A 27,758-nucleotide genomic window follows, 5' to 3' on the forward strand; every position below is an offset into this window, starting at 1 on the left:
CAATACTGTGCTTCAGGCTGTCGGCTGAGGTATCCTTCGTCACCATGGTATTGGTGTGCTTCAAACTAATAACGAATTTGCCGACACAACACTCCTGCTAATACCTTCAATTCCCAGATGAGGAAGCCGTGTCACTGGGATGCAAAGCGGCTTCTCCGAGGTCACCCGGATAGTAAATGGCACGGAGGGGAAAAGAGCTGGGGTTTATCGACTCCCAGTGTTTCCCAATGCAGCTGGTACCCTTTGGGAGGGTTTTGCCGATAGACAGGTCTGTCCCGACAGAAAGAGGATAAAGCTGGAATCGCCAGCCGTGCCCTCCCGCTCTCCACCCCCTTTCTTTTCTAGGGGAGAAAGCAGCAATGTTTTTCCTAAGAGAGGCAAAAGGGGGTTTCCCGGGGCCGGCGGACCCTCTCGGGAAGCGCCGGGCCCGTGTTTTTTCCCCAAAGCCCCGGCCGGTTTTCGCCGCAGTTTCTCCCCGCCGTTCCGGCCCCGCCCGGTGCCGGTACCGGTGCCGGTGCCGGTGTCGGCGGGAGCTCGGCAGCCCCAGCCGCCCGGGAAAGGCACCGGGGAGGGGAGACGGGGGGCTGCGCCGGTAGCGGCGTCCCGGGGCCGCGCCGGGGGCTGGGCGGGGCGAGGGCGGGGCGGAGGGCGGGGCAGGGGGGCGGGGCGCGGAGCGCGGCGGCGGGAGGCGGGCGCTGTCCATGGCCCTGCGGAGCAGCGGGCCGCCCCGGGCTCCGCCGCGCCGCCGAGCGGAGCGATGGGCAACACGGTGCACAAGACCCTGGCAGGTACCGGCCTGGGGGGGGAGAAGCGGGGCGCTGGCGGGGGGCTGCGGTGCCCCGCGGGGGGCTGCGGGGCGGGGGGCGCGTCCCGTCCCGGGAGATGCTGGGGATGAGCCGGGAGCGGCGGGGGGAGAGGGTCGGGGCGGGAGGGCTGTGCCGCCCCCGGGGCCGAGCCCCGCGCCCCTGCCGAGCGGGCCGAGGTAAGGCGAGTGTTTCAAAGGTTGTGGCATTCCTGTTATTTTTAACGGTGCCCGCCGCGGCGGGCACCGGGGCGGTGATGCTTCGGCGGCGGGGGACGGCTTCGCCCATGTGGGAGCGGCAGAAGCGGGTGAAGTGGAGCTGTTCTCGCAGCTGAAGCGGGGATCCCCAGCCTTTCGGTCGAAACCTTCGAGGGGCTGTCTTGTGCGTTTGCCCTTCCTTTTTTTGAAAAGAAAATAAATGCAACTTTTTAACGTGGAGAGACATCGGTTGTTCAGAGTCACCAGGAGAAAAGTATTTGAAAGCAGGTCTGAAATGTTTGGTAGACCACCCTGGTTTTAAACTGCCTTTTTAGCGAATTCTCCTCTTACACGAGAGACGTACAGATTCTTTTCCTTTGCGAGTTCATAATTGCGGGTTTTTTTCCTCCTCAGAGAATCGGTGCATAATAAAAGCAGTTGGTCTCTACAGAATCAACAGTATTGAATTGCTGAGCCCTTGCCAGTCTGTATCTTCAGCTAGTTTGCTTTTCTTTTCTTTTCTGCTCTTGCGGAGCTCCTGCATTGCATCCTTTGTACTTTGGGCTCCCATAAATAAAAAGGGTATTATTAAACTTATTTAAAGAAGCAGGAGGACCTATTGAACGCACACACATGCCTCCCTGTAATCAGCCAGGGAGCTGAATATACAAATAAAGAGAGGAATAGATTTGCATTTGGATGTGCCATATATTGTCTTTGCAAAGAGAGGGTGCTTGGGACCTTCAAGGCATAAAAGCAAGCTGCTAGGCTTGTGGTTTAGCTATGAACCTGTGATTAGATTTCTAGCTGCACCTCCTCTGCTTCTCTATTACATTTAAATGGGAAATTAGCTCCTTTCACAATAAGGAAGTTTTCATTTTCTTAAATACCTCACCAACTGGCAAATAAAGGCACTGTAAGGAGTGCGTGACCTTGGAGAAAATTCATTTTGTGGGTCGGCTTTTCAGCTAGAGGAAGCATCAAAGGGCACATGCAAAAAACCTGGGAGAGCCAGGGAAATATCCTTGGGTCAGGGGAGGTTACCTTGGTAAGGCTAGAACTTCCCAAAGAAAAAATACCTGTACCTGCTGGGACGTGGGATCTAGCTGTGAGCTCTGTTCCAGAAGGCTGAGAGTTGTATCAGCCGTTCTGCCTATTGCTAGAACAGTCTCTCCTGAGCAGCCTTCATATGCACAGCCTTACACACGTGAATTTAAAAAAAGCGATGACATCAGTTGTACTGCAGTTCTGTGATTAAAGAGTTCCTAGCAGTGCTTTCAAAAGAAGTTGTTAAGAAAGTGGGAAAGTTTGATGGGAAAAACCGAAGACTTGATTTATGTAGACCTCCCAACTTAAACATTGTTCTGGTGGCCTAGAAAATCTCCGTCCTGTCCTGCCAGGTGGAGGCTGTCTGTAAGGATTGCTTTGCTGGGGATAGGCCATTTGCAAACATTTGTCAAATTGCGCAAGGCAGAACCACGCAGGACACTTGAACACCGTTCGCTAATGTGCTGGAAGATGCTGAAAATGTGTCTTTTCCCCAAATTCAGCTGTGTGCAGCAGTTAAAAGAAGCTGTTAACCTGTGGCTGCAGAAGAGATTTGGGATGTTTGCAGTTTGGAAATTTATAAACCTATTTTGTCAAGTTGGACACAATTCAGCAATTTTTCATATTGATGTGCTTGGATGTATTGTTTGTCTTTCATTATCCAAATGGCATCACAGAGGGAAGCAGGTTTAGAACTGTTCTTAGAAACGTCCTTTTGAAAATTATAAAGTTTTTCCAGAAGACTGAATTTTTGGACAAAATCCTATTTATAAATGCTGTGGCTGTTTAGAATTACTCAAAGATAATCAATCAGAATTAAGTCTTTCCTCTTCTTTGTCCAACGTGCACTTCTTTCTTCACCTTAGCAGACTGAGCAATGCACTTTCATTTTAACTAACAGAGGAATTGCTCTCCCCTGTCCCACGGGCTGAAGTAATTTATTAAAAAAAAAACCAGACTGAACATCCCCAAACTAAAATTTGCCTACCTGTTGTGTTAAATCAGTTAACTGTAGAAGCCTACTGATGCTGTTCCCTTTTTATCGTTTTGTTCACAGTAAATAGCTCAAGGTGGAAAATGTCTTTCCATTCTGATCAAATGTCAAGGAAATGTGGACCTTCATCATTTGGCTCCTGGAAAAGCCAAACAATCAACAATTCAGGTTTTACATAGAAATGGAAATACTCTTCTCAAGTAGTGGAATTCAATTTTAAATCCTATTGAACACAGCTCAACTAATTTTTATACCTAAATTTGTTCAAATATGTTTTCTGTGCTTGTGGCATCTTTAAATCCTTGCACAGCCTCTCCCTTTCTCTCCACATTTCCATGTAATGATACAAGAGCACACGCTATCGGTGCCGGAGAAATTTGTATCTGGAGCTTGGGAAACTTGTGTTTGCCAAGTATCTGATGGTTAACGCACAATGGATGAAGGCTTTGTCAAATTAACAGCGAGGTTTCTGACCACAGTGGTATTGAAATGAGTAATAGGCTAGGGCTAATGAAAGGCAGCTTCTATATTTGAACCGGTTGAGGAGGCATTTGAACGGAAAAGAGCTGAGATGTGTCAGATACGCTTAACAACGGTCCTGAGGTGGTGGTGGAAATCGCTCTTATCTAGATGACAGCTAAATGATACATGACACATTCCTCCAGCAGGACGGTTGCCTCCTGCGGCTGGCCTGGCCCCGGAGGGGTGTGCAGGACCCCCTCGCCTTCGGGCTCCTCCGTAGTGCTGGCCGACACCGCTCCGCGCTACCCTGTTGCCAACCCTTCCTGCATCTACAGTGGGAGGATCTCCCACTGCATCTCCAGTGCAGCGTGGGAATTTACGCTTGGATGTCAATATTTTCTTGTCTCCCTCCCCTTACCGCTGCCCATTGTTCGAGACGATTTGCGGGCAGGTTGTTAGGCAAGAGTGAATTCTTTATTATTGAGGCATGCCGTTTTTCTGTCTCCTACAGGTGATAAACTAGGTGTGCAGCATTGCAGCCGATGGGTGGAACTTGTCCTGACCTGCAGAGTGGGCTGGGAGGCCACGTGGATGGTGGTGGTGGATGGGTTGCATACCGACATGGGGCTTTGTGGCTGCTCTTACCCGCGGTGCTCCCCAGAGGAGTTGCTCTCTCGAGTTAATTCACTGGTGAGCGAGGCAGCAAGCGACGCACGTCCGCACCCCACCTTCACGGACGGTGCTAATTTCTCTGTGCTAATTGCTTTCCTTGGCAGCCACTTTCAACAGGGCTCAGAAAATGGTTAGTAGCCAGATGGAGGCATGAAGCCTCCCCTGAAGATGCAGGGAGCCCAGCGGTACTTGAGGACTGGCAGGCTGGGAGAGGTGAAAATTCCCCTGACCTGGCGAAGGCCTTACATGGAGCTGCAAGGTGCAGGAAAAAGTGAGGAACGACATCTAGGAGAGTTGGGCAGGGAGCAAGTGTCCTTGTGGTGCGCGGCAGCTCGTCGTGGTGGGGTGAGCATGGGCAGCTGCTGCCGTGGGTGGGCAGGGCAGGCAGGAGGCACTCACTGGCTGAAGCATGAGTTAAGGACTTTCCAGTTGGGATCCAGTTGTTGATCCTGGCCCAAATAGGGTCATTGGTATTTAACAAAGAAGCCAAATTCCCTTTTAAGAATCTGGCTGGGATCTGATTGCAGTGCTTCTCCCACAGCCTTCCTCACAACTGCGAGGAATACCAAGTATGAGTGGCATTTGTGTCTGGTAAACACAAGGGAGAATGGGGCTTGTTCTGGCAGAAGTGACTTCAATTTCTTATTTTCAAGAAATTATTTTGTATTCTTAAGAAAAATGTTTTTAATAATTAACACTTTCTCAGCAAATCAAAAATCCCAGGTTCAGACCTTCACCGGGCTGATGCTCCCATCTGCCAGTCTTTTGCAAAACGGTGATGGTCGTTAGGGTCCTGGTTACAGTACAGCAACAGGAATTTATAGCTTGTGGGCAAAAGATTATGTTTCTGTGTATCCTTTTTAAAATACTGATGTGTGTTATCATAATATACACACTTTTATAAGAAGTGAGTAGCAAAGACCATGTAGTGGGAAAAGATGTCTCTGCCTTTTCCAGGGGCTACAAACTCAGCCTCAAGGAGCATTTTTGTTTAGATTTGTTCTCAGGTCCCTCCTCTCCCTTTAGTTGCTAGTGTTACACTGTAGGAGGAGTTCTTGGTATTGTGAGTAGGGAATTAGTTCAGTAAATTGTTTGGTTTGGTTCCAGTCTGACTTCAACAAAACTACAAAATAACACTTCAGGTTGTTCTGGTTTGAGTGAAAAAGGTACCTGTTCAGACTAGTTTTTGGTTTGGGTTTGGTTCAACACTGGTTACAGGTGTTAATCTTGCCTCAATAACAGCCCTATTTTGTCTGTTTTTCTGCCTCTTTTAGTTCGGGAGTTGAGGTTTCTAGAGTCTGTCATTGATTTTGCTGCTGACTCCCTGTGTGACCTTTGAGTAAGTGGCTTTATCATGGTCTTGCTTTGTATGTAAGGCAGGTCGGAAACACTGTTTGGCTTATAAGGCTATTTGAGAGTTAATTAATTAACATGCAGGCATGAAGCATCTCCAGGAAGAAGGTCATAGACATGCAAAAAAATAGATTAATTCGCTGCTTCTTTTGTAGCTTTCTGCTTTTCCACTCTTCAGAAGGAAACCTGTGAAACTGCTCAGCCTTCACTGTGATTTAGAGCTGGAACAGGTTGATCGTATACTGAGGACTATCTTTAACCAGCCTTGCACAGTACATACCCAAAAATGTGCTGCTGCCAACTGGCATAATTAATTCAGCGCTACCATTGGCATCTCGGCTGTTGAGACTGGAGAAACAACTGTACTTGACTCCAGGAAGGCATCACCTATCAAGATGGTGCTAAGTGGAGCTGTGTGTCATGCCCCATGGCCAGTGTGCTGTCAGACGCACACAGCACATTGCCAAGTGTGTCATTAAAGCAAGACCTTTTTGTTGCTCTCCACTCTCACGCTGGATAGTGCTGGGCAGGTGCCCTCTCTTCTATTTTATTGTTCACACTCTAGAGTGGAATTGCTCTACTAAGAGGTAGGATATCTGGCAAAGAGCACTTTTTGCCTTTTATTTCTGTGGATAATTGCCACAGGTCAAAAGGAGCCGTGTGTCACCATCTCACCCTACTGTGGATGCTTAAAATCATACCCCTAAGTCTGTGTGTGTAGGCAAAACTCTTAGAGAGCCCTCACCGCAGGCAAAGGAAATTGCTGCTTCCTGGCACATTATGATTTGACAGCCTATGGAGGTGCTTAAGTATGTTTAAGCTCTTTAACTTTAGGCAGTCAAGTTTGAATGTGCGGGCATTAATGTTTACTTGACATGAAAAGGATGAGTCACCTTGAAGCTTATGCCATGCTTCTCTTCCCATTCTAGTAAGGATCCTCCTTGGGTATCACGTTCAGTGGTTTTTCAATTAGGAGTGCAAATAAGCACCTTGGTCCTCGTTAGCTCCAGTGGATTTAGCATTCAAGCTCCTCGAGTTTTGGAGTTGCACTTTTGGATAGTCAGTGTCCTGCTGCACAGTTTGCCTTGAAAGGAAACATTTTCTTTCTCATCAGCATCCCACTGTTTACAGAGCCTATCTGTGTGGATTGGTAGCTAAAATAAGAGCAGGCTTTCCTAAGGTGGTGCGTGCGTGTCACTGTGATGGATGTGGTGGGTTCAGGAGAGAAGCAGGGAAGCAAATCTGCTGGACCAGCCAGGGGTAGAGCTAGCGAGAACCCGGGAGCAGGGGCTTCCTTGCTGGGGTGGCTTCGTGAGCCGCAAGATGGGATGAGGCCAGGTGTGATCCCCTGAAACACGTGTCAGATCCCATCTGAGTTTCCATATGGGGAAGGTGTGTTCAGTCTCCTCCGTCTCTTCTCTTTGTATTTCCATCTGTCTTAGCTCCTTTGTTTGTCTCCTTTCTTGTGCCCGGAGCAGTTTGGCTTCCCGTGCCTGCTGCTGCTTCTTGCCGTGGCAGCCAAACCACACGGCTGACTCACGACGTGCACCTTCCCTGCTCCTGATGAGCTCCTCAGCCACATGCTTATTTGGGGCTTCCTGGCATCAAAATAGAGCTTGGCCAGCACACCATTCTCCAGACTTTACCCGGAGGGCACATGTGCGCTTACTTACCAACAAGCGTGGGAAGAGGTGGGAGCCCGAAGAGCTGTCGGAAGGGACCTGGCTCCATGTCACATCTCGGGGAGGCTTTTCTGTCTGTGACTGCTGGAGGAAGTTTTGCTATAGGAGCATTTCCATACTTTGTTCTGTTTTCTCATATAGGCAGCTTCTCCACCCTTGCCCTTGGCATCGCTAATCTGCTGTGTCCTGGAGGGGACTGACCCTGTGTCAACGGTCCATGTGTCTCTCTGATGGCCCCAGTGTCCTTAGGTTGTGAGGTCCTACCGCTTCTCTGAAGACCTCCCTCCCCATCCCACCTCACTGCATGCTGCAAATCCAGCAGGACTGCCCAGAGGCATTAGCTGGAGCAATCCATTCCCGATGGTCCCTTAGATAAGATGTACGCCCGTGGGAGGATATGCTTGTTGGGAAGGAGATGCTGTTTACTCTGGGTTGTTCCATATATTGATGATGGCTGTATTTTTTTTCCCTCTATACGTTAAAAAGCATGAATCACTGGCACCGAGATGTCTGGTTGAAAGCTTTATCTCAGTGTACCTGTGCCAGCTTTTCTCTTCAGACCTGGATGCCCTGTTGTCTCAATTATTGAGTGCTGGAACATTAAATTCCTGGTGTCTGAACAGTTGAAGTGGGGCTTTGGGGAGGAGTGAGGGAGAGGAAAGTGATTTCTTGCTTATTAATTTGTTTTTCCCTCTGTGTCCAGGGAGATATCTTCCTCTGCTTTGTGTAAGCAGGGCTTGCTTCCCACCCAGGAGTTTTTTCTCTCTCAGTTCTTTCAGACCTCTGGCAGTGGAGCAGCTCAGAGATTGCCTACTGAGAGGATCAGACCCCATCCCCTTCCCTGTTCCAGCATGTCTTTTTTCCTTTCTGCACCAACAGGACTGGTGTAAAGAAACCAAATCAGAAGATAAGAAATGAATTCTCACTTGCTGCTGGAATTATACAGGAAGATTCTTTAAAGAAAAACCATTTAACTGCATTTCAAAGCTTTTCGTTGCAGCAGGGAAATCACATTTAGGATTTTTTTAAGAGCTAGTGATGCTTTGAAGGGAGAAAAATGGATGGAGTTGTGTTTGTAGAGTTCTTGGCTAGATAGTTGCATATAACAGAAGCGTTTTCTCCATTTTCTTGTTTCACTGTGGATATTTACATAACAATGAGACTTTTGTACTTAGGAATTCTCCTATTTTAACCATCTATTTGTCTGTGACTCGAGGTTTCTTGTGATTGCACTCCTGATGGCATAATGTCTTATGGCTACGTGGGAGAAATAAATAGACCACATAAAAGCAAAGCTCTGTTTTCCATTGCCCAAGTAGCAACACAGGGAAGACAGTCAGTCAAGAGAGAATTTCCCTGAGTGAAAGTTTTCCATCAGGTTTCCAAATGCTAGGGGAAAAAAGTGGTTTGATTTTTGCCCTCCTCCATAACTCAAATGTTAAATCTGCCAAGCCCTGCCTTGACAAGCCAAAGATAAAAGATAGAATATCTCATTTGGCAGCAGAAATGAAATAATTTCATTCAGTATCTCTCTTTCCTCAGTGATAACTAGCACTGTGGCAACAGCTTTTCTCAGCCTGTTATCTGTTTTGTCTCATCGGGGCACTAGCTTCTCAGCTTAACATGTTCTGTAATTTATGGAGTGGAGTTCAAAAGTTATCTCCTTGGTGGGATGCTAAGGTTGAAAGCATAATTCCTAATGAGCAGAAATTGCTATTTCTTGGGATTTTGAACTTGACGTGGTTGGATAGAGCTTTTTTTTTTGGTAACAGAAAACACTTGGCGCTTGAGATCTGTCTGGTCTAGTGTCCTGATGGTGGCCAAAATTGCTGCTAAGAAGAGCAACTAAGAGGCTGCAGTGAATTACAGTTTTTTGGGGAGGAGACAGGACCAGGACCTCTGAGCACATGTTCTCCAGAAGCCAGCCAGGCAGGTTAACATCAGTGTAAAACCTTGATGGGGTACAGTAAATTGGAATATCTATATCACTGGATGTCTTAAAGAACAAGTTTGTTACTCATCAGCTAGGAATGGCATTAGTAGAGCTAATCAGAGGGTAAAGGTGGGCTAGATAATCTCTGCAGGCTCTTGCCAAAGAGGTGTGCCCCCAAGAAACACGTCTTTAAGGGGCTGTTCTTTGGCGGTCCATTCCACAGGACGCCATCAAAAACTCTTGATTACTTTGTCCTGCAAAGTGAAAGGGTTTCTAAGTATGAAAACTGAAATAATTTGCTAACTGGCTGTTGCTTCACTCTTAGTGATAAAGAGTATTGGCTGATATATTGTGTGGTGGCCGTTGGCCATTGTGCTGGCTTATAAAACAGAGATAACTTTCACAGGATGGTTCGTAGGGACAAACTACACAATGGAAAGACTGTTTAAGTGGCTCAACTTTTATCTGATGATCAGCGTTGGATTTGCTCTGGAGCACGGTGCCCCTTGGGACTTGGTGGCTGGCTGGTGAACGTAGCCCTGTGCAGGATGGGCTGGGGACGAGCCTGCGGGGACACGGGGACACGGCACGGGGTCTGCACGAGAGCCTCGTTGGCAGAGAGGGCTGAAACATAAAAGTTGAACATTGAGACCATGTGTGAGGGGAGGGAAAGCTTGATGCCAGCGGAGCTTCCCTGCACTTGCATGGAAGAAGGCTTGCAGATATTTCAGTATGCCAGGCATTTTGGTTGATCTCTCCTGGAAAGGAGATGTCCTCTGAAGAGTATGAGGCAGATCTTCACACTGGCATCTGATTTGTGAGTCTTAAATAGCAATTACTGGGTGATTTGCCAGCAGCAGAACAGCACTGCTTGTGCTGCTGATGTGATCAAAGGGAGAGGGTGAGAAGGACAGATGCTTCGCAAGTCAGAGTTTCAAGGAAGTGCATCTTGGTTAAAGTTTGTAAAAACTGATCTTAGCCAACAGACCCCATAGCATGTCTTTAAATACCATAGCCTTGAACAGCAGTCTGTACTGAGTCATGCCTGGGGATTGCTGTTATTAGGGGATATCATGAGGGCTAGGAAAAGACAGAGCAAGATACAACCACACACATGCACACAAAAAAAGAAAGACCAAATGCTGTTAAGTATCCAAAATCGATCTGCTGAGTCTGGGTGTTGTTTCCAAAAATATCTGAGTGGCTTGGGGCAGACTTAGTCTGATTGCAGTTTGTTTTCCCCATCAGCAGTGTCAGTTGTGCTGCCCTGTGGATGCTGGCCTCGTATGGACTGGCTTGGCAGCTGCCACCCAATGTAGGAAAACTTATCTCTCGCTTCACCTTGTAGGTTCAGAGATCTGGCAACAAGTGCATTTATGTAAGACCTTTTGTATACGTGGAATTGTGCAGGAAGAGATTTTTTTTTTCTGAAATAAGAATGCCTTCTTCCAAATTAGCTTACTCTACTGCTTACGTTATCTGCTTTGAAAAGGCATGTGAGCATGCCAAATACCAGTGTCTGCACATAGATACTGGCAATAATGAATCTGCTATCCGTTTGCACCCTGCCTTTGTTCCAAAATAACTTTCATGTCTAGACAAAGGATGCAGCTCACCTGCAAGGCTTGGCTATCCCCTCTGTTTGTTTTGCTATTGCATAGTAATTAAGATATTAATTTATTTTAAAGGGTTCCAAGAAATGCCTCTGCAACCCCAATGTTTATGTAAGAGAGAAAGAGAAATTCATAATTTATTGAATTTGTGTGTGTTCTGCTGGGATTATTCATTGGAGGAACGTACTAAGTGATTTTTTGTATCCTAGTAACCAACTGTGGTTGCTTTTCTATGAATAATCTTTATAGTTTAACTTGACCAGCCAAATCTAGAAGGGAAAACTCAAGTAAATTAAATTTATCAAGGCAAATAATTACAAGGCATAGATAGCTTTTTGCAGGTGAGAGAGAACAATTTTTTTTCTCCCTCATTTAACTACATAGTAATCAGATTGACAGATACTGTCTGGAGAGTCTGATTTTACAGAGCAGAACAATAGCGGAAGTTGGAGTCGTTATGAACTAAACTTCAAAACTTGATTTGTTTAATATTCATAATAATGAATTGGTTAAAACAGTCCTTTCTTCCCTCAAACAAGCAAAGTGATGGTTTCCAGTGCTTCCTAATAGCAGCGCAGATTATTTCTCTTCTATGGGTGCCAGGGTGGGGACCCCAGGGTGGGGGTCCCCCCCCAGCTCTGCTGCCAGCTCATCTGCTTCATGAGGACACTGTGACATTTAGTTACTCAAATGCTTTGCGAAGCCCTTTCTCCCTGAAATGCCGTCCCCGTGTGCATTTTTCTCCTTTAAAATTTATTTTGATTAAAAATGAGCCCCCTTTCAAAATTGAGTTGCGAGGGATCGTGTTTCTTTTGAAATGCCTCTTGCTCTTAGAAATATTAAAAGCTAGGTTTAGAAGCAAAACAAAAATAAAAATTTGCTTCCCAGCTCCCTGAACATGTTTACTATTTCTCCCACCCTCTTCAAGCATTCAGCTGACCATCTCTAAGCAGAGGGCAGAGGTACATTCCTCCCAGAGAGGTCAAAACCACTTCTCATTTTAAAACAAACTATTTTCAAACCATCTTTTTGTATGCATTCCTATGTAGTAAATGTTTATACAGCCATGCAAAAAAACCCTGCACTCCTGTAAATACTGAAATATATGGGCATGCCAGTAGAATCAATCATCAGACCATGTCAAGTACCCCTTAGCTAGTCGTTCAGATTTTCCTTTGAGATGAGATTAACGGTGCAACCTCATGAGACAGTCCCAGAAGGAGGGAGAAGCTTTCCTTGTGTGCCTCTGGGTCCTGACCATACTTTCTCCCTCCCTGATTTGCTCCTTGCATCTTGTATCTTGAACACAGCCCTGCACCGAGCCGTCCTTGTTTCCTCCTTTCCAATGGACTAAAAGTGATGGGCAGAAATGTTAGGTAGGTCAGTGCTGAGGACATTTCCGTGCTTATATTCCTGTATTATGTCTTTCTGTGCCTATATTCCAGTAGTGAGCCAGGGTATCACTTTGGAGCGGTTGCTGTTGTGCATCTCCAGCTGTCATTCATCGCGGCAGGCTCATCACTTTGGGTCTCTGCCCTACCGAGTCAACGCTCTTCTAAAGCTCTCCCTGTCGTTTTCGTAATCTTTTCCCCCGGAGCTAACAGCGGTGCTGGGAGCACTAGTTGTGACTTGTCTCTCTCTGTGGCAACGAAAGAGTAGCTGAAGGGAGTGATGCTGCCTTACAGCTCACCACTCTGTTGCCTTGGAGGGTTGTGGGTTTTGGGACCTGAAGTGCTCTTTCTCCAGGGAAGTGACCGTTTCCCCCAAGAGGGGTTCAGGCAAGGCATGGTTGGTGGCAGAGGGGGTGTAGACACAGCACTGCCTGGGATCTATGCTGGGGAGCAAGCCTGGGGCTGTGGTGGTGGGGAATGATCGAGGCAGACATGCCAGCTGTTCTCCATCCTTCTGGTGGCCCCGTGCAACCCTGCGTGCATATGCTGCACCGGGGCTTTGCCCGATGTGGACATGTAGGTCTGACAAAGAGAAGGAAGAAATGTCCCCATCCAAAACCCTGCTGTCACAGGGTGGGGAGCTGCAGAAAACAATTCAAATTCAGCAGTTACTGCTGTGAGAAATGAGGCATCAATGCGAAGCAGATGGGAAAGATGGGAGCAAAGGGCAGGGCCTTTAGGCACAGGCTTATGCCTTGTGCAGTCCTTGAGGAATACCGTTCCCATGCCAGGGGAGGCTCCCGGTGCTGCCTTTCTGGCTTGGAGAGGTTCACGGCTTGGGTCTGCTCTGGGGAGGGTCTGCTGGTATTGCCCCACCAGCAGCTCCTCCTTATTAGGCACCACCTTAAGCTAATAAGACGCAGTTTTGCAGGATCTTGTGTTCTCCGAGCAAAGGAAGCGTTGCAGTCAGAGAGGTTTTGTGTGCCATTGAGACATGGCCGTATGGCACTGCTCGTGTGCAGGCGAGGGCTCCTAGGGGGTTACCAATGGCATGAAACGCTTCTGCTATTGATCCTACATGACCAGGGTGGCCTAGAAAAACCTAAAAGGGCACGGGAGGACATGCTGCTGTCTCGCCGAGCTCTGCGTGCGTAGGAAGCTGAGCTGGAAAACATCCCTGAATTTGCTGAGGTCAGGCAGGCACCTGCTCCGCCCTGGGGCTGTCGATGGCAGGTTTGCTGGTCCCATGTCCCAGGCTCTGTCTGAAAAAACCTCCGCTGTGGTGCTAACGAAGGGGTTTTCTCATTGGGAACCAGTGGTTTTGAGCATATCTCATCATGCACAAAAGCATGGGGAATGGAAGGGGTAAGGAGGGCTAGGTCGGCACAGGCGTTTGGGGCATGGTATACATCCCGGGGTGATGCTGAGGACAAGCTGTGCCGCTTCCCGGCCCCTTTCCCTCCTAGCATCTGCCACGAGCAGCTCTTGCAAGCAGCAGGCTGGTTTCACCAGCAAAGGGTGGTGAGTTTGTCTTTGGCGGTGGGTGCTCTGGTCTGCCTGTCCGTCAGGAAAAGCTCAGACACGTCCCAAAGTGCACGCACGCCTTGCTGTGGCACACGCAGCACACGTGGGTGCCGGAAGTCCTCCGTGGACCTGAGCCGACCGAGCTGTGCCAGCGTGGATGTTGGCCACTGCCATTCAGATGATTTTCAGCGTTATTTTTAGACATCTTGAGTGCAATTGGCTTCATCCGAAGCCAATTCCTCGATGTGCTGGCAGACGAGGGGTTGGGCAGCGGGGAGCATGCCTGCTCAGGGGGAACGTACCTTTCTGTGGGATGCAGGGAGGTTTCGGGGACGCCGAGCCTCTCCCCTTCTGCCAGCAGCAGATTGCTGCAAGGAATGAGTTGCTTCGGAGAGGGCTTTCCTGCAGCTCTTCAAGTGACTGCTCAGATCTGGTATTTCAAGAAGGCGTTCTGTGAGCAGCGGCACCCATAACGCCCAGTGTCTGGTGGATTTGGGACCAAGGGAAAGCCCCTGTGTGGATCCGTTTTAATGACCTCAGGCTTTCCATACTTTTGACATCCCTTTTTCAGCATGTTTCCAGCTCAGAAGTCCCTGGGAGATGATGTGAGTGGCACACGCAGCACGGGAGACGCTCGGTGCCACCTATTTTGAAGAAGCAGAGGGACAGCATGTAGTCACGCAGCTGCCTATGTTTTGTTGTGGCCAGAACCACCAGAGGCTCTAAGCTGTCAACATGTAATTGTGTATTTTTTGTCTGGTAATGAAATTTGTTCTACCCCCCAAAAAAAAAAGAAAAAAGAAAAAAACAGAAGAACCACCCAAAGAGAAACAAATTCTTTCTCTCCACAGTATTCCAAACGTGATTTATAGGTGTGTTTTTCCAAGTAAATCCAAACAAGGCCAGTGAGTGACTCTGAATTGAAGTTTGATTCGGTTAATTGAAACAAGAGCCATCTGGGTGGAAATGGGAGGTTTTAGACAGCTGTTTATATTGTTTCATGTGGGATTTCTAAAATTTCTATTTCCATAGTTATTAAGGAGTGTGCTGTTTGACCATACAGTGGGGTTTTATAAGTGTGAATGATCTATGAAGAATACAAAAAAAATACAACACAGCTATAAAAATAACAACAGCTTGCAGCTCTGCAGTAAACTGTTTTGAAGGTATTGACCAAGTGTTCTTTGCTGAACAATGGTCCAAGCTCCACCTTAAAGAGGTGGGAAAACATGATGAAAACCAGTACCTTATATTGCCTGGACCTCCCCTGACAGGCAGGCATCCACGGGTGATCGGTGTTGAGTTTGCAGTGCTGTTTGTTTGCTGTATAATTCGCACATTCACCCCATCTCTCAGGAGCAATTCCTTCCTCTGCGGGAAGGAGCAAAAAAAGCTGGCATTTATCTTCAACAATGCAAGGAATTGTCTCTCATCTCCAGATTTCTTTGGTTCACCTACCTTTATTATCTCTCGGCTGTGGTACCACAAAGGGAGAGCAAGAGGAGAAAAATGTTGATGTTGACTTAGGTGTGCTGGCATCAAATCCCACTGGTGTTAAGAAGATTGACATGGAGGCTTAAAAATAAACCTCTTGCTCAAATCCTTTTTGTGTTGAAATAATTGAAGACATTTGAGATGAAGAAAGGGGCTGAGGTCATTGTGTGTCCAGTAGTGGTATGACTGTATTTGCTTTTGTTTGGACAGTTTAATGCCTTGAAGTGGCTCTTGTTTCCTCTTATTAATTCCTGTAGATATCATGGAAAAGGCTCTCACAGCTCAGCCACGCAGCAGCCAAGTGTTGCACAACCACCTGCCTCTCAAACTGGCTTCATAGCTTAGCAGAAAACTATGCATTCAAAAAAATTTCAACCAAGTTAAAAAGGATGCATCTTTTTTTAGTTGAATGTTTTCCTCTGTTTCCGGACCAGCAAAGAACTCTCCTTTTTTTTTCCTTTTAAAGATTTTTGGCTCTGTTTCCAAAGATACAGCTTATTTGTCTGAACATTAACTAAAACAGCCAACAAAATACGTGATATTATTGTACAGGTTGGACTGTACATGAGTTGAGTGAAGTCACCAGCCCTTCAGATCGCTTGGAAAGAGATTTTGGCCAGTATTAAATTTATGTAAAATCTCCTGCTGGGAGAGTGTTGGCCTCAGGCACCAGCCCACCCAGTGCAGGCTGGACCCAGCTCCTGTGCAGTTACTTATAACCCATTAGAGGTCCCACCACCACAAATCCCTTTGTGCTTTGTGATGCCTCCAGGGAAACTGGCCTGGCAGAGTGGAAGAGCCATGCTCCCGCCCTCCCCCGCCCCCCCGATTTAATTATAACCAGTTATTCCCATCCATTTGCCCTGTTTTGGATTCTTTACATATTGTTTCGGAAAAGCTTAGTGGAATCGCAGCCTTTGTATATATAAAATATAGGATGATTGAAGACCTGGCCACTTCTTTATTTAGCTTCCTCAGCCATGCGTTCCTCCCAAAGCATTTTCCCCTCTTGCTGCCAGATCACTGTTTAAACTGTGTGTAAATATAAAAGGAACTGTGGACAGCATTTAAAAATGCTGCACCATGTTGGGAGCAGGGCTTGCTGGAAAGAACATCTTCCTAGAGGCCTTTTTTTCCCTTTTCCTGCGGTTTTGCGGCTCCCTTAGGACAGATCAAAAGCCCTGTATGGGTGCCACCGTTAAATCTAATGGCTCTCTGGTTATCCATCCCTGTTTGGACTGAAATAGCTCCACTGTTTTTTCTTTTAAACTGAATTCTTTCCTGTCCTTTGACTATAGAGAAGTTGTAATTAGGAGGGAAAAAAGAGACCCTTAGAACCACTACGAAGAGAGGAGATAAAGACGAAAGAGGCTTCTGTAACAAATTTGAGGCAAAGAAAAATAGCAGGTTTGTTCCTTTTATCATAAGGTTTTCTTGGAAAAAGTTGAAGGCAGAAATGAACGGCCAGGCTCTTCTTTTTGCGCCTGTAGCTCTGCGCTCACAGTGCTGATCTCACCCTTCATCTGCAGCTTTTCTTCCTCTGTAGTCCTGGCACTGGACAATTCCCGTGCTTACAGGAAAGTTTTCTTGCACTTTTACCGAGCGTGGAAAACCCACTCTGCTCGTAACAATTCTTGGCTCGAGCATCACGCACCCCACCTGAGCATCCCGTGGTCCAGCTCAGCTGTAGCGTGGTTCGGGACGGTGCAGACGCAGACCCGGGGAGGGCTCTGACAGCACGTCTTATGTACTGGCCTGTCTCCAAACATGCTTTTTGGAGGTGGGAAGGGCGTAAGCATAGATTGTATGCAATCTGAATTCAGAGGGATGAAGACAACATAAACACTGGCTTTTAGGGTGTTTTCAGAGAACGATGCATCAAAAGTGAAGCTAAATTACCGCTATTACTTTTCAAATCTTTTTTTCTCCCTGTTTCACAAGCTGCCCTGGTGCAGCGCTGTGACGCTGCCTGTCTGTAGGGGATGGGTGGGTTTCCTGCATCAGGGAGACAACAAAATTCTTTCCCTCTTTTTGTTCCTGTCTGTGCTGGAAGCGACACATTGATGGGCTGTGGGAAGGATGTGCCGAGCTCCAGCGCTCTTTCCATGAACCCTGTATTGAAACCATGGGTTGGAATAAAATTGCTGCTCAGAGGATATTAAAAGGGAACGCATTTCATTCTCCAATTTCATTAACAGCCATTAACATTGGAATGACATGGTCACTATTTATAAATCCCCAGTGCAGATGACTTGGTACAGCTGGTCAAAAGAAAAGAGGTTCAATGGAGACAGGGAGTCTATTTGCATTAATGGTCGTTATGTGCTCTTCTGGCGGTGAGGGGAGAGGGTGAAGGCATGGACCGTTTCAATGTCAGTGATTATGCCACTCACATGTTCTTGTAACTCTTCAACAAATCACAGTCATGACTGGAAAAGAAAAACACCGGTTCAGAACAAAGCATTGCTCTGAAAAGCAGTTCTGAGCTGTTTATACTGTTGGTAGGGGAAAAGTTGTCTTGGAAGTGAATTAATGAATGGAGAGGAATTGGGGGCAAGGAGACAAACCCAGATTCATTTTTTAATCTGTGAAAAATGCTTTAACTAGGATCTTTTCTGTGCAGTGTGATTAATCAGGAACATACGATGGGTCTCCTGCAGACACAACAACAGGGTCCCTCCTGGCCTCAAAGCAAGAGCCAGATGGTGGCCTCAAGCCTCGAGGGACCAGCAGTACTGAGTAATACAGCAGGGTTTGGGGGTCTCTTGGGTTGCTGTTAGGCTGTGCCTGTGGTCTCTGCTGCAGCAGTGAATGCTGCTGGCCTGGAGCAGGGAGGAAGGGGAAGGGATCTCTGAGACGGACCCTAGTGGCATGATATTCTATAAAATTAAGAATATCTCTTTGTCTGTCTTGATGCCATGAAAATCCGTATTTGAGCCATGCTGAAGAGCACTGAAGCCACTGAAGACAAAGTCCTTCTCTAACAATTGTAGTAGCAGTCATTAGAGAAAAAGGTGCCCTGACACATGTACTGTGGGACTCTCCTTGAGTCAGGCTGAGGAAGAAGGGGCTGCGACATAACAGCAAAGCCACTGTTGAAATGGAATCCTTGGATGTTGGCTTTCTAGGTTGGGTTTGCCTTGCAGTGAGCACAATACACTTGATTTAACAAAATTGATGCATCAGAAGATGGTAGTGGGCTTCAGGGCCACACAAAGTAACAGCCAACGAAAAAAAAAAGGTTTAGCACTGTAAATCCATGGAAATTGGACCCCATTTCTATATGAGTTTAGTAAATCAAAGCAAAACCCAACCGCCCCAGAGAAATGAGGGGTTTTGTCCATCCACATCTCTGCTCCTCTCTTCCCATCTTTGGGTCTCCAGCTGAGTTCATTCCCCCAGACCACTCTTTCTCACCTGAAGTGTTACATCTTTTAGTGCTCTCTGCTTTATGGTGCACTTTATTGTCTGTTTCTAGAAAACAACGAAAATAATAAATCACAAAAATACATATTTTAATCACTGACTGACAAGCTGAGCATTTAGATTTAGAAAATATTTAGTCTCCCAGCCTAGCAGTCCTCAGAATCCATTTGTGGAGTTCCTTAAACAGACATCAACTGCTTAGTTCTCATTGCTTTTGATCACCTCCCAAAACTGTGCTATGGACTCTTTAAGTTTAGGACTGGTAGATAAAGTGAGCTGAGCCGCCCTCTGCTCTTCCCAAGTTAAACTTAACTTTCTAAAGAAGGTAACAATTTTGCAAAAACATAATACATCAAGTAAGAGGCACAGGTTTGCTCTTCTGGTGTATGAAATCATATGTGTTGCATATGCAGCATATTAGTGAGAACATAGTCCAGAAATTCCCAAGAAGAGCTATAGTAAGAGTGGCTGACTGATTATTTTTGACTTGTTTTTGTCTTCAGCAAGTAGCCAAAAATTTCATCTGGTTTTGCATCCCATATTTTGTGATTTTCAGATCCCTGACATCTTTCAAAGCTCTTTGGCTTGTGAGCATGGCCTTCTGACTGACACGAGCCAGTGGACTTGGGTGTCGAGGCCATATAATGGATTACAATAAGCTGTGCCATTTCCAAAGCTCCTCATCTATCATGCAGCTGCTTTCATCACTTGCACCAAAAGACTTAAGCAGGGATTATGGCATGAACCCTGCCTTTTCTCCATCCTTCTCCCGCTTGCTCTTGCTCTGTCTCTCATTAACTAAGTCTAAGAATTTGTTACTAGAGTTGCAGACTCATTGACCCAGATTCACTAATAATACGGGGGAGAGGAGATTTTTTTCCATGCTTAATCGCTGGCTTCTGTGGATTGTTAGTGCTATTTATATGCAGGAGAACTGAAAGCCTGTAATAAAGATGGGGCCAACTTTGCAGCAAAATTCATGTGTGTGCACAGTGGGAGGCACAACAGGAGAGAGATGGGGGAACAAGGAGACAGAGGTGAGCATAGATGGACTTACCTATACCTGCAGACCCAGCAGTAGATTTTTTGATAGCATACCCTGCTTCTACAGCCTGATCCACAAGACTCTATCAGTTTAGCTCAGGGCTCCTCACTTTGCTCTGAAAATGCCACACCATCAGTGTCATGCACTGGCTTTCTTTGTGTCAAGTTTGATTTTCCTTTACTACCAAAACGCAAAGTCAAGCAGAGGGTCTGGAAGTGGTTTGGAAGAGTATTCCTGCCTGATGTGGGAGAGCGCTGGCTCTCCTCAGTCTTTGGGGCTCTGTGATCGCTTCTAGGTCGTGGAAGATTTGCTATCAGCACTTTCATCCTTGGAGCAGGCCTTCTGTCATGGTTTATTTTCTGCTTCGAGCCAGCTGGTGGATCTTGGAGAGAGACATTGGTGTTTCAGCTGCACTTGCCATCTTTTGGCTCCAGTGCTGGTGTCATGATGTGATGTTCGGTTAACTGGGAGAGCTCAGGCCTGGCGTTGGCTTTCCTGTCAAGGTAACTGTTCTTTTAAATGTTGTGGTTGAACTTTGTGTTCGTATTTGCAAGGAAAGGGCTTAATTTGAAAGGAGCAGCAATGCAGGAGCTTGTTTCCTGAGGACATGGTGGGAGACAGGGGATGGAGCAGCCTGGAAAATACTGCAAGGTCCTGCTGCAGTTGCCTGTGTTTGCTGGTTTGAGAAAAAGGATCAGAACAAAAGGATTTTGCCTAATGCTGTTGGCAAATACCTCTCTGCTTTCATGGAGGAATGCCTAGAAGACCAGAATAAATGTGTCATTAGCCTCTGCCTAGAAAAAAATGGATTTTAGCATTTTTTTTTTAAAATCCCCCATAAAATGTTTGTTTTCAAGCATTGGCCACAGAAGCAAGAGGGTTTTCTTGCTCGAAAATCCTCGTGGAGACAGGCACAACTTGATTTTGTGAGCTAAAGTCAAGCCCTGTTCTCTGCCCGGGATTTTTCTGGACTGTTTTGCAATGCAAAATGTTATATGACCATTGGTTATTTGCATCGAGAGTTACCTCAGTGCCACAACACACCTTCTTTTAATGAAGAAACAACTTCTGTCTTTCCTCCTCTCCTCCTTCCCAAATTAGTCTCTTCAAAAATGTCACATTTCCTGCAATTCACTACAGGCTCTTCAATCTCCCCTTAACGCCTCCATTTCTGCATCACTATTGCAAGTGAACCGTGTGGGGTTTTTTAACTCCCTGGAAATTTGTCTCAGGTTAGAGGACCAGGCAAGGAGACCTTTACACCAAAGGAGGGCTCTGGTGTGGTCTTGCAAACCACAGGAGTTTAAATGGGGGATATTTATTAATTGTTGAGTTTTCCAGTGTTTGAGCCAGCAGGACGTTTGGAAATGAGGCCAATTTTTTGTAGCAGCCTTATAGTGGATTTGGTAGCCTAACTTTACAAATTCACACTGGTGAGCATGGAATAGGCAACACCAGTGCTTCCCGCAGATCTCCCCAACACATTTTCTGTATTTAAAAAAACCATAGATGTCTAGGCAGCGCACTAAATTTATACGTGAACAGATTTTTATCTCTTGTTCTCAGAAGATAAGATCGCGTCGGAGCAGAATCCTGTTTCGTGTTACCGTTAAGGTTTGTTATCTGCAGTAACAGTCCAGCCTGCTTCTCCCAGCCTCCGGCAAGGCTCCAGCCTGCGTGCCCGTGGGCGGCCGCATCGTCTCCAGCAGCAAAGGTGCGGTGGGACGAGCGCGGCGAGGACCTTCCTTTTACCGGACTGCGCTGTGATTTACTTTCAGTCCGTGAGGGTTGTTCCTACAAGCTTGCGGTCATGCAGTAAATTTGACCTCGTTGTCCCCACCTGTTGGGATTTTCCTGTTTCAAAGCAAAAGTCACCTGCCCCCTCTCCCCAGATGCCTTGTTTAATGTTCAACAGGGTTGTTGCAGCAGCAGCAACCTAACTATCTACTGTAATAGGAAAAAGTTCTAAAGTTACAGATAAAGCAGCGGCCATAAAGATAAGACACAGGCGCGTTAGGTGGATTCCCTTTCGCCTGTGCAGCAAGCGTTAATAGATAGATTTCAGGCTGCCCGCTGCTACCTTTCAGCCTTTTCTCTGAACAACGTGGGCAGACCACACTCCAGCTGCATGCTGATGAGCTCTCTCTCCTGTGAGCTGTTCATCCACGGGGTAGTGGTCCCAGTAATTTCTGTTTCCTTGACATCCTTGCTTTATCCAGTATGCATCCCTCTTTAGCACCTGGCTGCCCCATAATTTGCTTACCTTGTGATCCTGCGTGTCTTTTGTCATGGATTTAGTTGGAGGGGGCCATCAGGAGAGGGTTGTGGGAACCAGGGAGTGTTTTTTGGTGCAGACTGTGGATTTACCCATGGCACATCGGAAAGGCAGTGCTCTCCTCCTCCTCCGACTGTCAGGCTGCCCTCACCATAGCTCTGCTGTAGCTCTGGTCTTGAACGTTATTCTCTCCTCCCTCATTTTAGGGCTTTCTGTTGTATTATTCCTGCCCAGCTTGTCAGGGTAAGTGAAGGCAGGATTGACCTGGCTTAAGGTCAACTCCCCAGCTCAGCAGCCTCCTCTGTCCTGTGTCCTAGAGAGCAGCAGGCTTGGAGAGGGCTCTTGTTCTGAATTTTGTCTGCTGCTGTCAGTGGGATTACAGTGCCACAGCAAACCCGATGCTGTGAACAAATGGGTGAAAGAAATGTTTATTTTTAGAACTGGAACCATGATAAATATGTGGAATTTGTCCAGGGTCTGCCTGCTGTACCTTTTTGAAATGCAAAGTGCATGTTTGTTAAAATACCTCTCCAAAGGTCATCATAACCTAAGAAATAAATGTCCCAGCCTTTTGGAAGGCAGGTGAAGTTTCAGATGTGTGATATCTACTTGCAGTTGAGAGCATGGGTCCCCATAACCCAAATCTGTTTCAGTGCCGCTCGTGTGACACTGTGAGGGTGTGGATGGACATGCTGCCTTGCCAGAAGGGTTTCTTTTGCAGATTTCAGTGAAGAGCCCTACACCATTCTTAATCCTTCAGTTCAGCTTATTCTTCCATTTTCCTGGCTTACTTCATATTTGCTGAAGCCCTGCTCGTGCGTTTGATGGACTCATGCTGCAAGCATCATGTTTGCAGTTGGTGAGACTAGGGATGAAAACTGGAAAACTCTGTAATGAAAAGAAGAAAAGTGCTGGATGGGACCTCAAGACATCACCCAGGGGGACCCAGTGCGTTCGTGTCCCTTTTGATGATCTAGCCAGCCTGCTGACTTGCTTACAGGGCTCAGGGATTGTAGTATTTGAGAACCTTACATTTTTTAATCCTTTTAGCTTCCTGCGAGGTGGAGGAGTACTATTACTCTCTTAGGCAGGGAAGTGAGGCATAAAGAGAAGAAATTACTTGCTGAAAGAGTTGTAGGAATCTCATAGCTGAAAAAAAAGCATTGGCATAGCTCTTAGCTGCCTGTCACGGCATCAGGCACCCTTGTGTAGGGTGGCATTTCTGCCACGAGCTTGGCTGTCATTATCCCTGACGGCCTTTTGGGTAGGAAACCACAGACAGGAGAGGGTTTGGAGAAATAGCAGAGGGACTGAAATGTGATCCAAACTATGGAAGCTGAGCCACAAATTAGGGCAATTCAAAGGCACAAACATCCTGTTGAGCTTGCCTAGTCCCCGTCAGTACATAATGAGTAAAGCACATGCCCAAGCTCAGCTTCAGGCGTGTTTCAGTGGGAAAGCTCTGCCTCCCCTGCCTTGGGTTATGTCAGGCTTTATTCCTGGTGGCAACTGGCAGGTGTTCATGTGAGGGGGGGACGCCGTTATAAATAAATTATCCATTCATTTCCTTCTGGAGACTTTCCTATTGTTTAGCCACAATATGCTTTCCTGTTTTTAAAAAAACAAAACAAAAAAAAGCCAAACCCTGGCCCCAAGTTCCTCTCTGGCAGGGTGGACCCAAAGCTGCGTTTGAAGTGGGTGCCCGTGTCATTGCTCTTCTGTCCGTCACACGGCTGTCGCTGTCAGTCCTGCCTCGGTCCTCCACACTTTCCAAAAGCAGGGGATTATTGGTGATAGCGGGGAGAACAGAAGCTCTCTTCCCTCCTTCCTCCTGGCCAACACAGAGACACTGAGACCAGGGCGCTCGCTTTCACAGGGCAGTTGTTTTTAACCGTTTTAGGAAAAAAAGCAGCTCAATGGTTTATAAAATGGGGGCTTCTCTACACGGGGAGGCTGTTGGCCAGCAAGGTGGGGAGAGATGTGAAAGAGCAGCACTGAGCCCACTGAGTCCCGCAGGAGCCCCTCGGAGGCTGTCCCGGCAGCACCCGTCGGTGGCTTTGCTTGACCCATGTCCCAGCTGGACGGCACAAAGGCTCTGTGAATCCCGGTGAAAAATGGGGAGCCAGTGTGGGAAAGCGTGGCCAGGAGAGGATTCACCCCTCGCTGCTCAGGGTCACTCGCCCAGCACTGCCTGCTGGCTGGGTTCATGCCACCGTGCCTCTGTCTGCTAAAGAAACCCCAGACCGTATTTCCTCTGCAGCAGCATCGTTTATCGGTAATATTTGCAGGCAGACACACGGAGCAGCACCCACATGAGCTGCGGGTGGGTCTGTGCTGAGAGCAGCCATCTTCTGCGTTTTAGCTCTTCAGGAGGCAAGAAATGAGATTTCTCCTGGGAATTCCCAAGAGAAATACCCATACTTCTTGCAAGTGTGGCCAAGGCTGACGCCACAGCCCCAGGGAACCCCCTCCCGCGCTGGGAGAGCCCGGAGGAGAGCCTGGTCCTCAGTGCTGCTGTGAGCGGAGGTGCTCTGCCAGGCAGGGAGACCGCCCCGAGGGGATTTAACACCCAGGAGGGGCTTCTCTTCTCCCCGTCTCCCCCAGAACTTTGCCTTTGTGGCCCTGGCATGGAAATGGCATACCCCCCCCCACTGGTGTAAGAACAAGGAGGTATTTATTTACATTAGTGTACACCAGAATTAACCATTACCTTGTGCTGCACAGCGATTGTCACGTGCAGTACGAATGAAGAGATACAAAAGACCTTTTGTTTAGCCACTGCGTTTGCCTGTCATAATTTAGGATTGCCCTTTTTGTCTTGATGCAAACAGGAGCTTTTTGCCTTTGTAGCTGTTTGACTCCTGTTGCAGATTTCAAGGGCTAAGCTCATGTTCAAATCTTGCCTGCAACCCCTCTTCTCTTGCATTTACAAAGGCAGCGGTTGCTTAGAGCCTCTCTTAGTTCAGACATGACTGCAAGTCCCAGCATCTCACTGCCCTACCTGGTATGGTTTTGCTTGCAAAAAAAAGGTGTCACAACTGCAGCTCTCCTGTCAGCTTTCCCAGCTGAGCTCCCAGCATCTTCTGGTGTTTCTTTCTGACAAAAGTGTCAGAAAGAAGACAAAAATGTCTTTCTGACAAAAGTGTCAGAAAATCCTTCCCTTGTCACGAAGCAAACCCAGGGGTTACACACAGGGAGGAAGCAGCTTGAAGGAAGGGCTAGGCAGGGAGCTTCTAAAGCTTCAAACGTGGTAAAATATTTCAAAATAAATGTGTGCATGTGATGCAGTTTTATATTTAACAGGATGATTTTGAGCACCCAGGACGCCTTCCATTTTTGCTTTAAAAATCTACAAAGCCAGGTGCAAAGAGGAGGAGAGGTGGAGTGGGTGGGAAATGGGGAGATCAAAGCGCCTGTAATGCCATGGTGGTGGTGGTGGTCATGGGAGCCCTGGTCCTGGAGCAAGACCCCATGTGTTCGGGGATATGCAAAAGAGATTGTCGCTGCCTCGGGGAACTTATAGCTACGGCTTAAGATTAAAAGTTGAGCTTTTTTCATTTCTGCTTCACGCTTGTGTGAACTTCACTTTAGGCCTTAAATCTGCTTTTCTTGAAATTGGTCTCAAAATTGCTATTGACTTTAAATGCTGCAAGATCTCACCCATAAATTCTCCTTCTCCCATCTGTAAAACGAGGATGGCAGGATTTCTGTGCCATCTGTGGTGCTGTGAAGCTGAAAACAATCATCGTTTATGAAGTGCTTTGAGCTCAAATGGGAAGTTCTGTGTAAAGGCAAAGCTTTGTGGGATGAAATGTTCCTTAATGTGTCAGTTTCATCTGATATCTGAACCAAGGACTGGGTTGAAAGTTTTGGAAGAACAGTCTGGTGATGCAGAGATAGTGCTCCAGCTGCTAAATGTCTTGGTTTATTTGTGTTGTTCAAAAGCTCCTGTTCATCCTTACAAAATTAAGGGACAGAGAAGCCAGTGGCTGCATGTCCCACAAAAATCAGTATCCTACATCCGCGTTCATCTTGAGCAGCTCTGGTCTTAACAGCCATGCTTCTCAGAGATGGTGTGGCTCTGGCCGCCAGCTGGTGATTTAACAGCACATGCATTACTAATAGGAAACTCGGAGCCCCAGTCACAAGCGTTAGGCCTTTCCGAGTGCGATAGGATGCATCTGATGGGAACAAAAGGATGTTCGTTTTCATCCAGCTTTGCAGGGTGTAGAAGGGCAGCTGCCTAACCTTTGCCCCAAGAGCCACACGTGCCTTCCATTTGCATAAAGCTGAGGGCCAAATCGGTGCGACAAAGAGCAGGTTGTGGCCAAGCACAACATTTTAAGATTAAATGGTGCGGTTCCCGGCGAGTAACGCAAAGCCCGTTGCCGGGGCTGAGCTAACACGTGGCTCGGGTCAAGCACTTCTGACAGAGCCGCCGGTTTCTCCTTTTGCAGACACAAGCCACCAGACCCGCTCCGTCTCCAGCCGCCCCTACTACAGTTTGCCCAACAGCAGCCATGAGAGACGCTCGGTCCTCACGATCACGGAGCCGCCGCGTTTCCACTCCCAAGCCAAAGGCAAGAACGTGCGTCTGGACGCTCACTCCCGCAAGGCCACGCGGAGGAACAGTTTCTGCAACGGGGTCACCTTCACCAACCGGCCCATCCACCTCTACGAGAAGGTCAGGCTGAAGCTGGTGGCGGTCCACCACGGCTGGAGCGGGGCCCTACGCTTTGGCTTCACCATTCACGACCCGTCGCAGATGAGCTCTGAGGAGATACCAAAGTACGCCTGTCCGGACCTAGTGACCCGACCCGGATACTGGGCCAAAGCTTTGCCGGAGAGGTTTGCTGTGAGAGACAATATCTTGGCCTTCTGGGTTGACCGTCATGGGAGAGTCTTCTACAGTATTAATGATGAAGAGCCAATATTGTTTCACTGTGGTATTAAAGTTTCCGGCCCTCTCTGGGCGCTCATAGACGTCTATGGAATCACCCATGAAGTGCAAATACTAGGTAAGTGTGTGTTTTGGCCTGTGGCTCGCTCTTCTGGTTGCTCTTTCCACAGAGGCATGGTCACGTAGAAAAGATGCATGATCCATCTGGTTGATCATTTCTACGGGACACGTAAGAAAACTAATTTACTGTTGGTTTTGTACCTCAAATTAACCATTTTTCTTTTGCCAGCAGTGGGGATCCAGAGGGCAGTATATTTTAGAGATGTCAGTGACGGAAAGCCTTAAGGCTATGTTATAGCAGCCATGTGAAGGGATAAATGGAAATCTTTACCTGTAAAGTAAATACATAAGTAAATAAATAAATACATAAGTAAATATGTAAGTAAATACTTTACATAGTAAAGTTTATCCAGCTTTTTCTGAGCTAGCTATGGTACTGTTATGGTGTGGAAAAACATGGTGCTGCTTTACAGCAAGGCCCCAGGGACAGAGACGACAAAGGTGATCAGTTCTGGCTTCCCCTGTTCTTTCCCAGCTACCAGTTACTGCCAGTCCACTGGAAAACTACCACCCATTCCCCAAGAGTTTCCTGGTGCCCTTCCCCAGCCCCTCTCTCAACTTTTGGCCGTGGCCCCCTCCTAGACTGGCAGTTTAACAAGCTGTTTTTGCAGACATAACTCAACTCACCCTTCCCTTACACATGAGCATCACTGTATGTCTGCAAAGTACCGGCAGCAGCACAGGATGCAGCCCGCCGGCTGAATGAAGAGTGATGAGAAAATGTAGCATGAGCTCCTGTGTGCTTCGGGGTCCTTGCCACTGCATGCCACATCTCCCCTCACCCCTAAGCAGATTGCTGCATTCAGGTGGTACCTGGCTGATTTACA

At 47.2% G+C, this 27,758-nt stretch overlaps 1 protein-coding gene across 2 annotated transcripts in view; it reads left to right on the forward strand.

Moving 5' to 3' along the window:
* The first annotated feature begins 671 nt into the window (after positions 1 to 671).
* The window catches only part of NEURL1B (neuralized E3 ubiquitin protein ligase 1B), a 35,815-nt gene continuing 8,728 nt past the window's right edge, over positions 672 to 27,758 (forward strand). Inside the window, exons 1-2 of one of the 2 annotated variants that reach the window (XM_075056643.1) lie at positions 672 to 788; positions 26,369 to 26,929. In XM_075056643.1, the coding sequence (XP_074912744.1) occupies positions 758 to 788; positions 26,369 to 26,929 (592 nt within the window). In that variant the 5' untranslated portion in view covers positions 672 to 757. Of the gene's footprint in view, positions 789 to 26,093; positions 26,930 to 27,758 lie in introns of those variants that run through there. The other variant, XM_075056642.1, reaches the window with a different exon arrangement.

Source organism: Buteo buteo, chromosome 24, assembly GCF_964188355.1.
Source record: "Buteo buteo chromosome 24, bButBut1.hap1.1, whole genome shotgun sequence".
NCBI classification, from domain to species: Eukaryota; Metazoa; Chordata; class Aves; order Accipitriformes; family Accipitridae; genus Buteo; species Buteo buteo.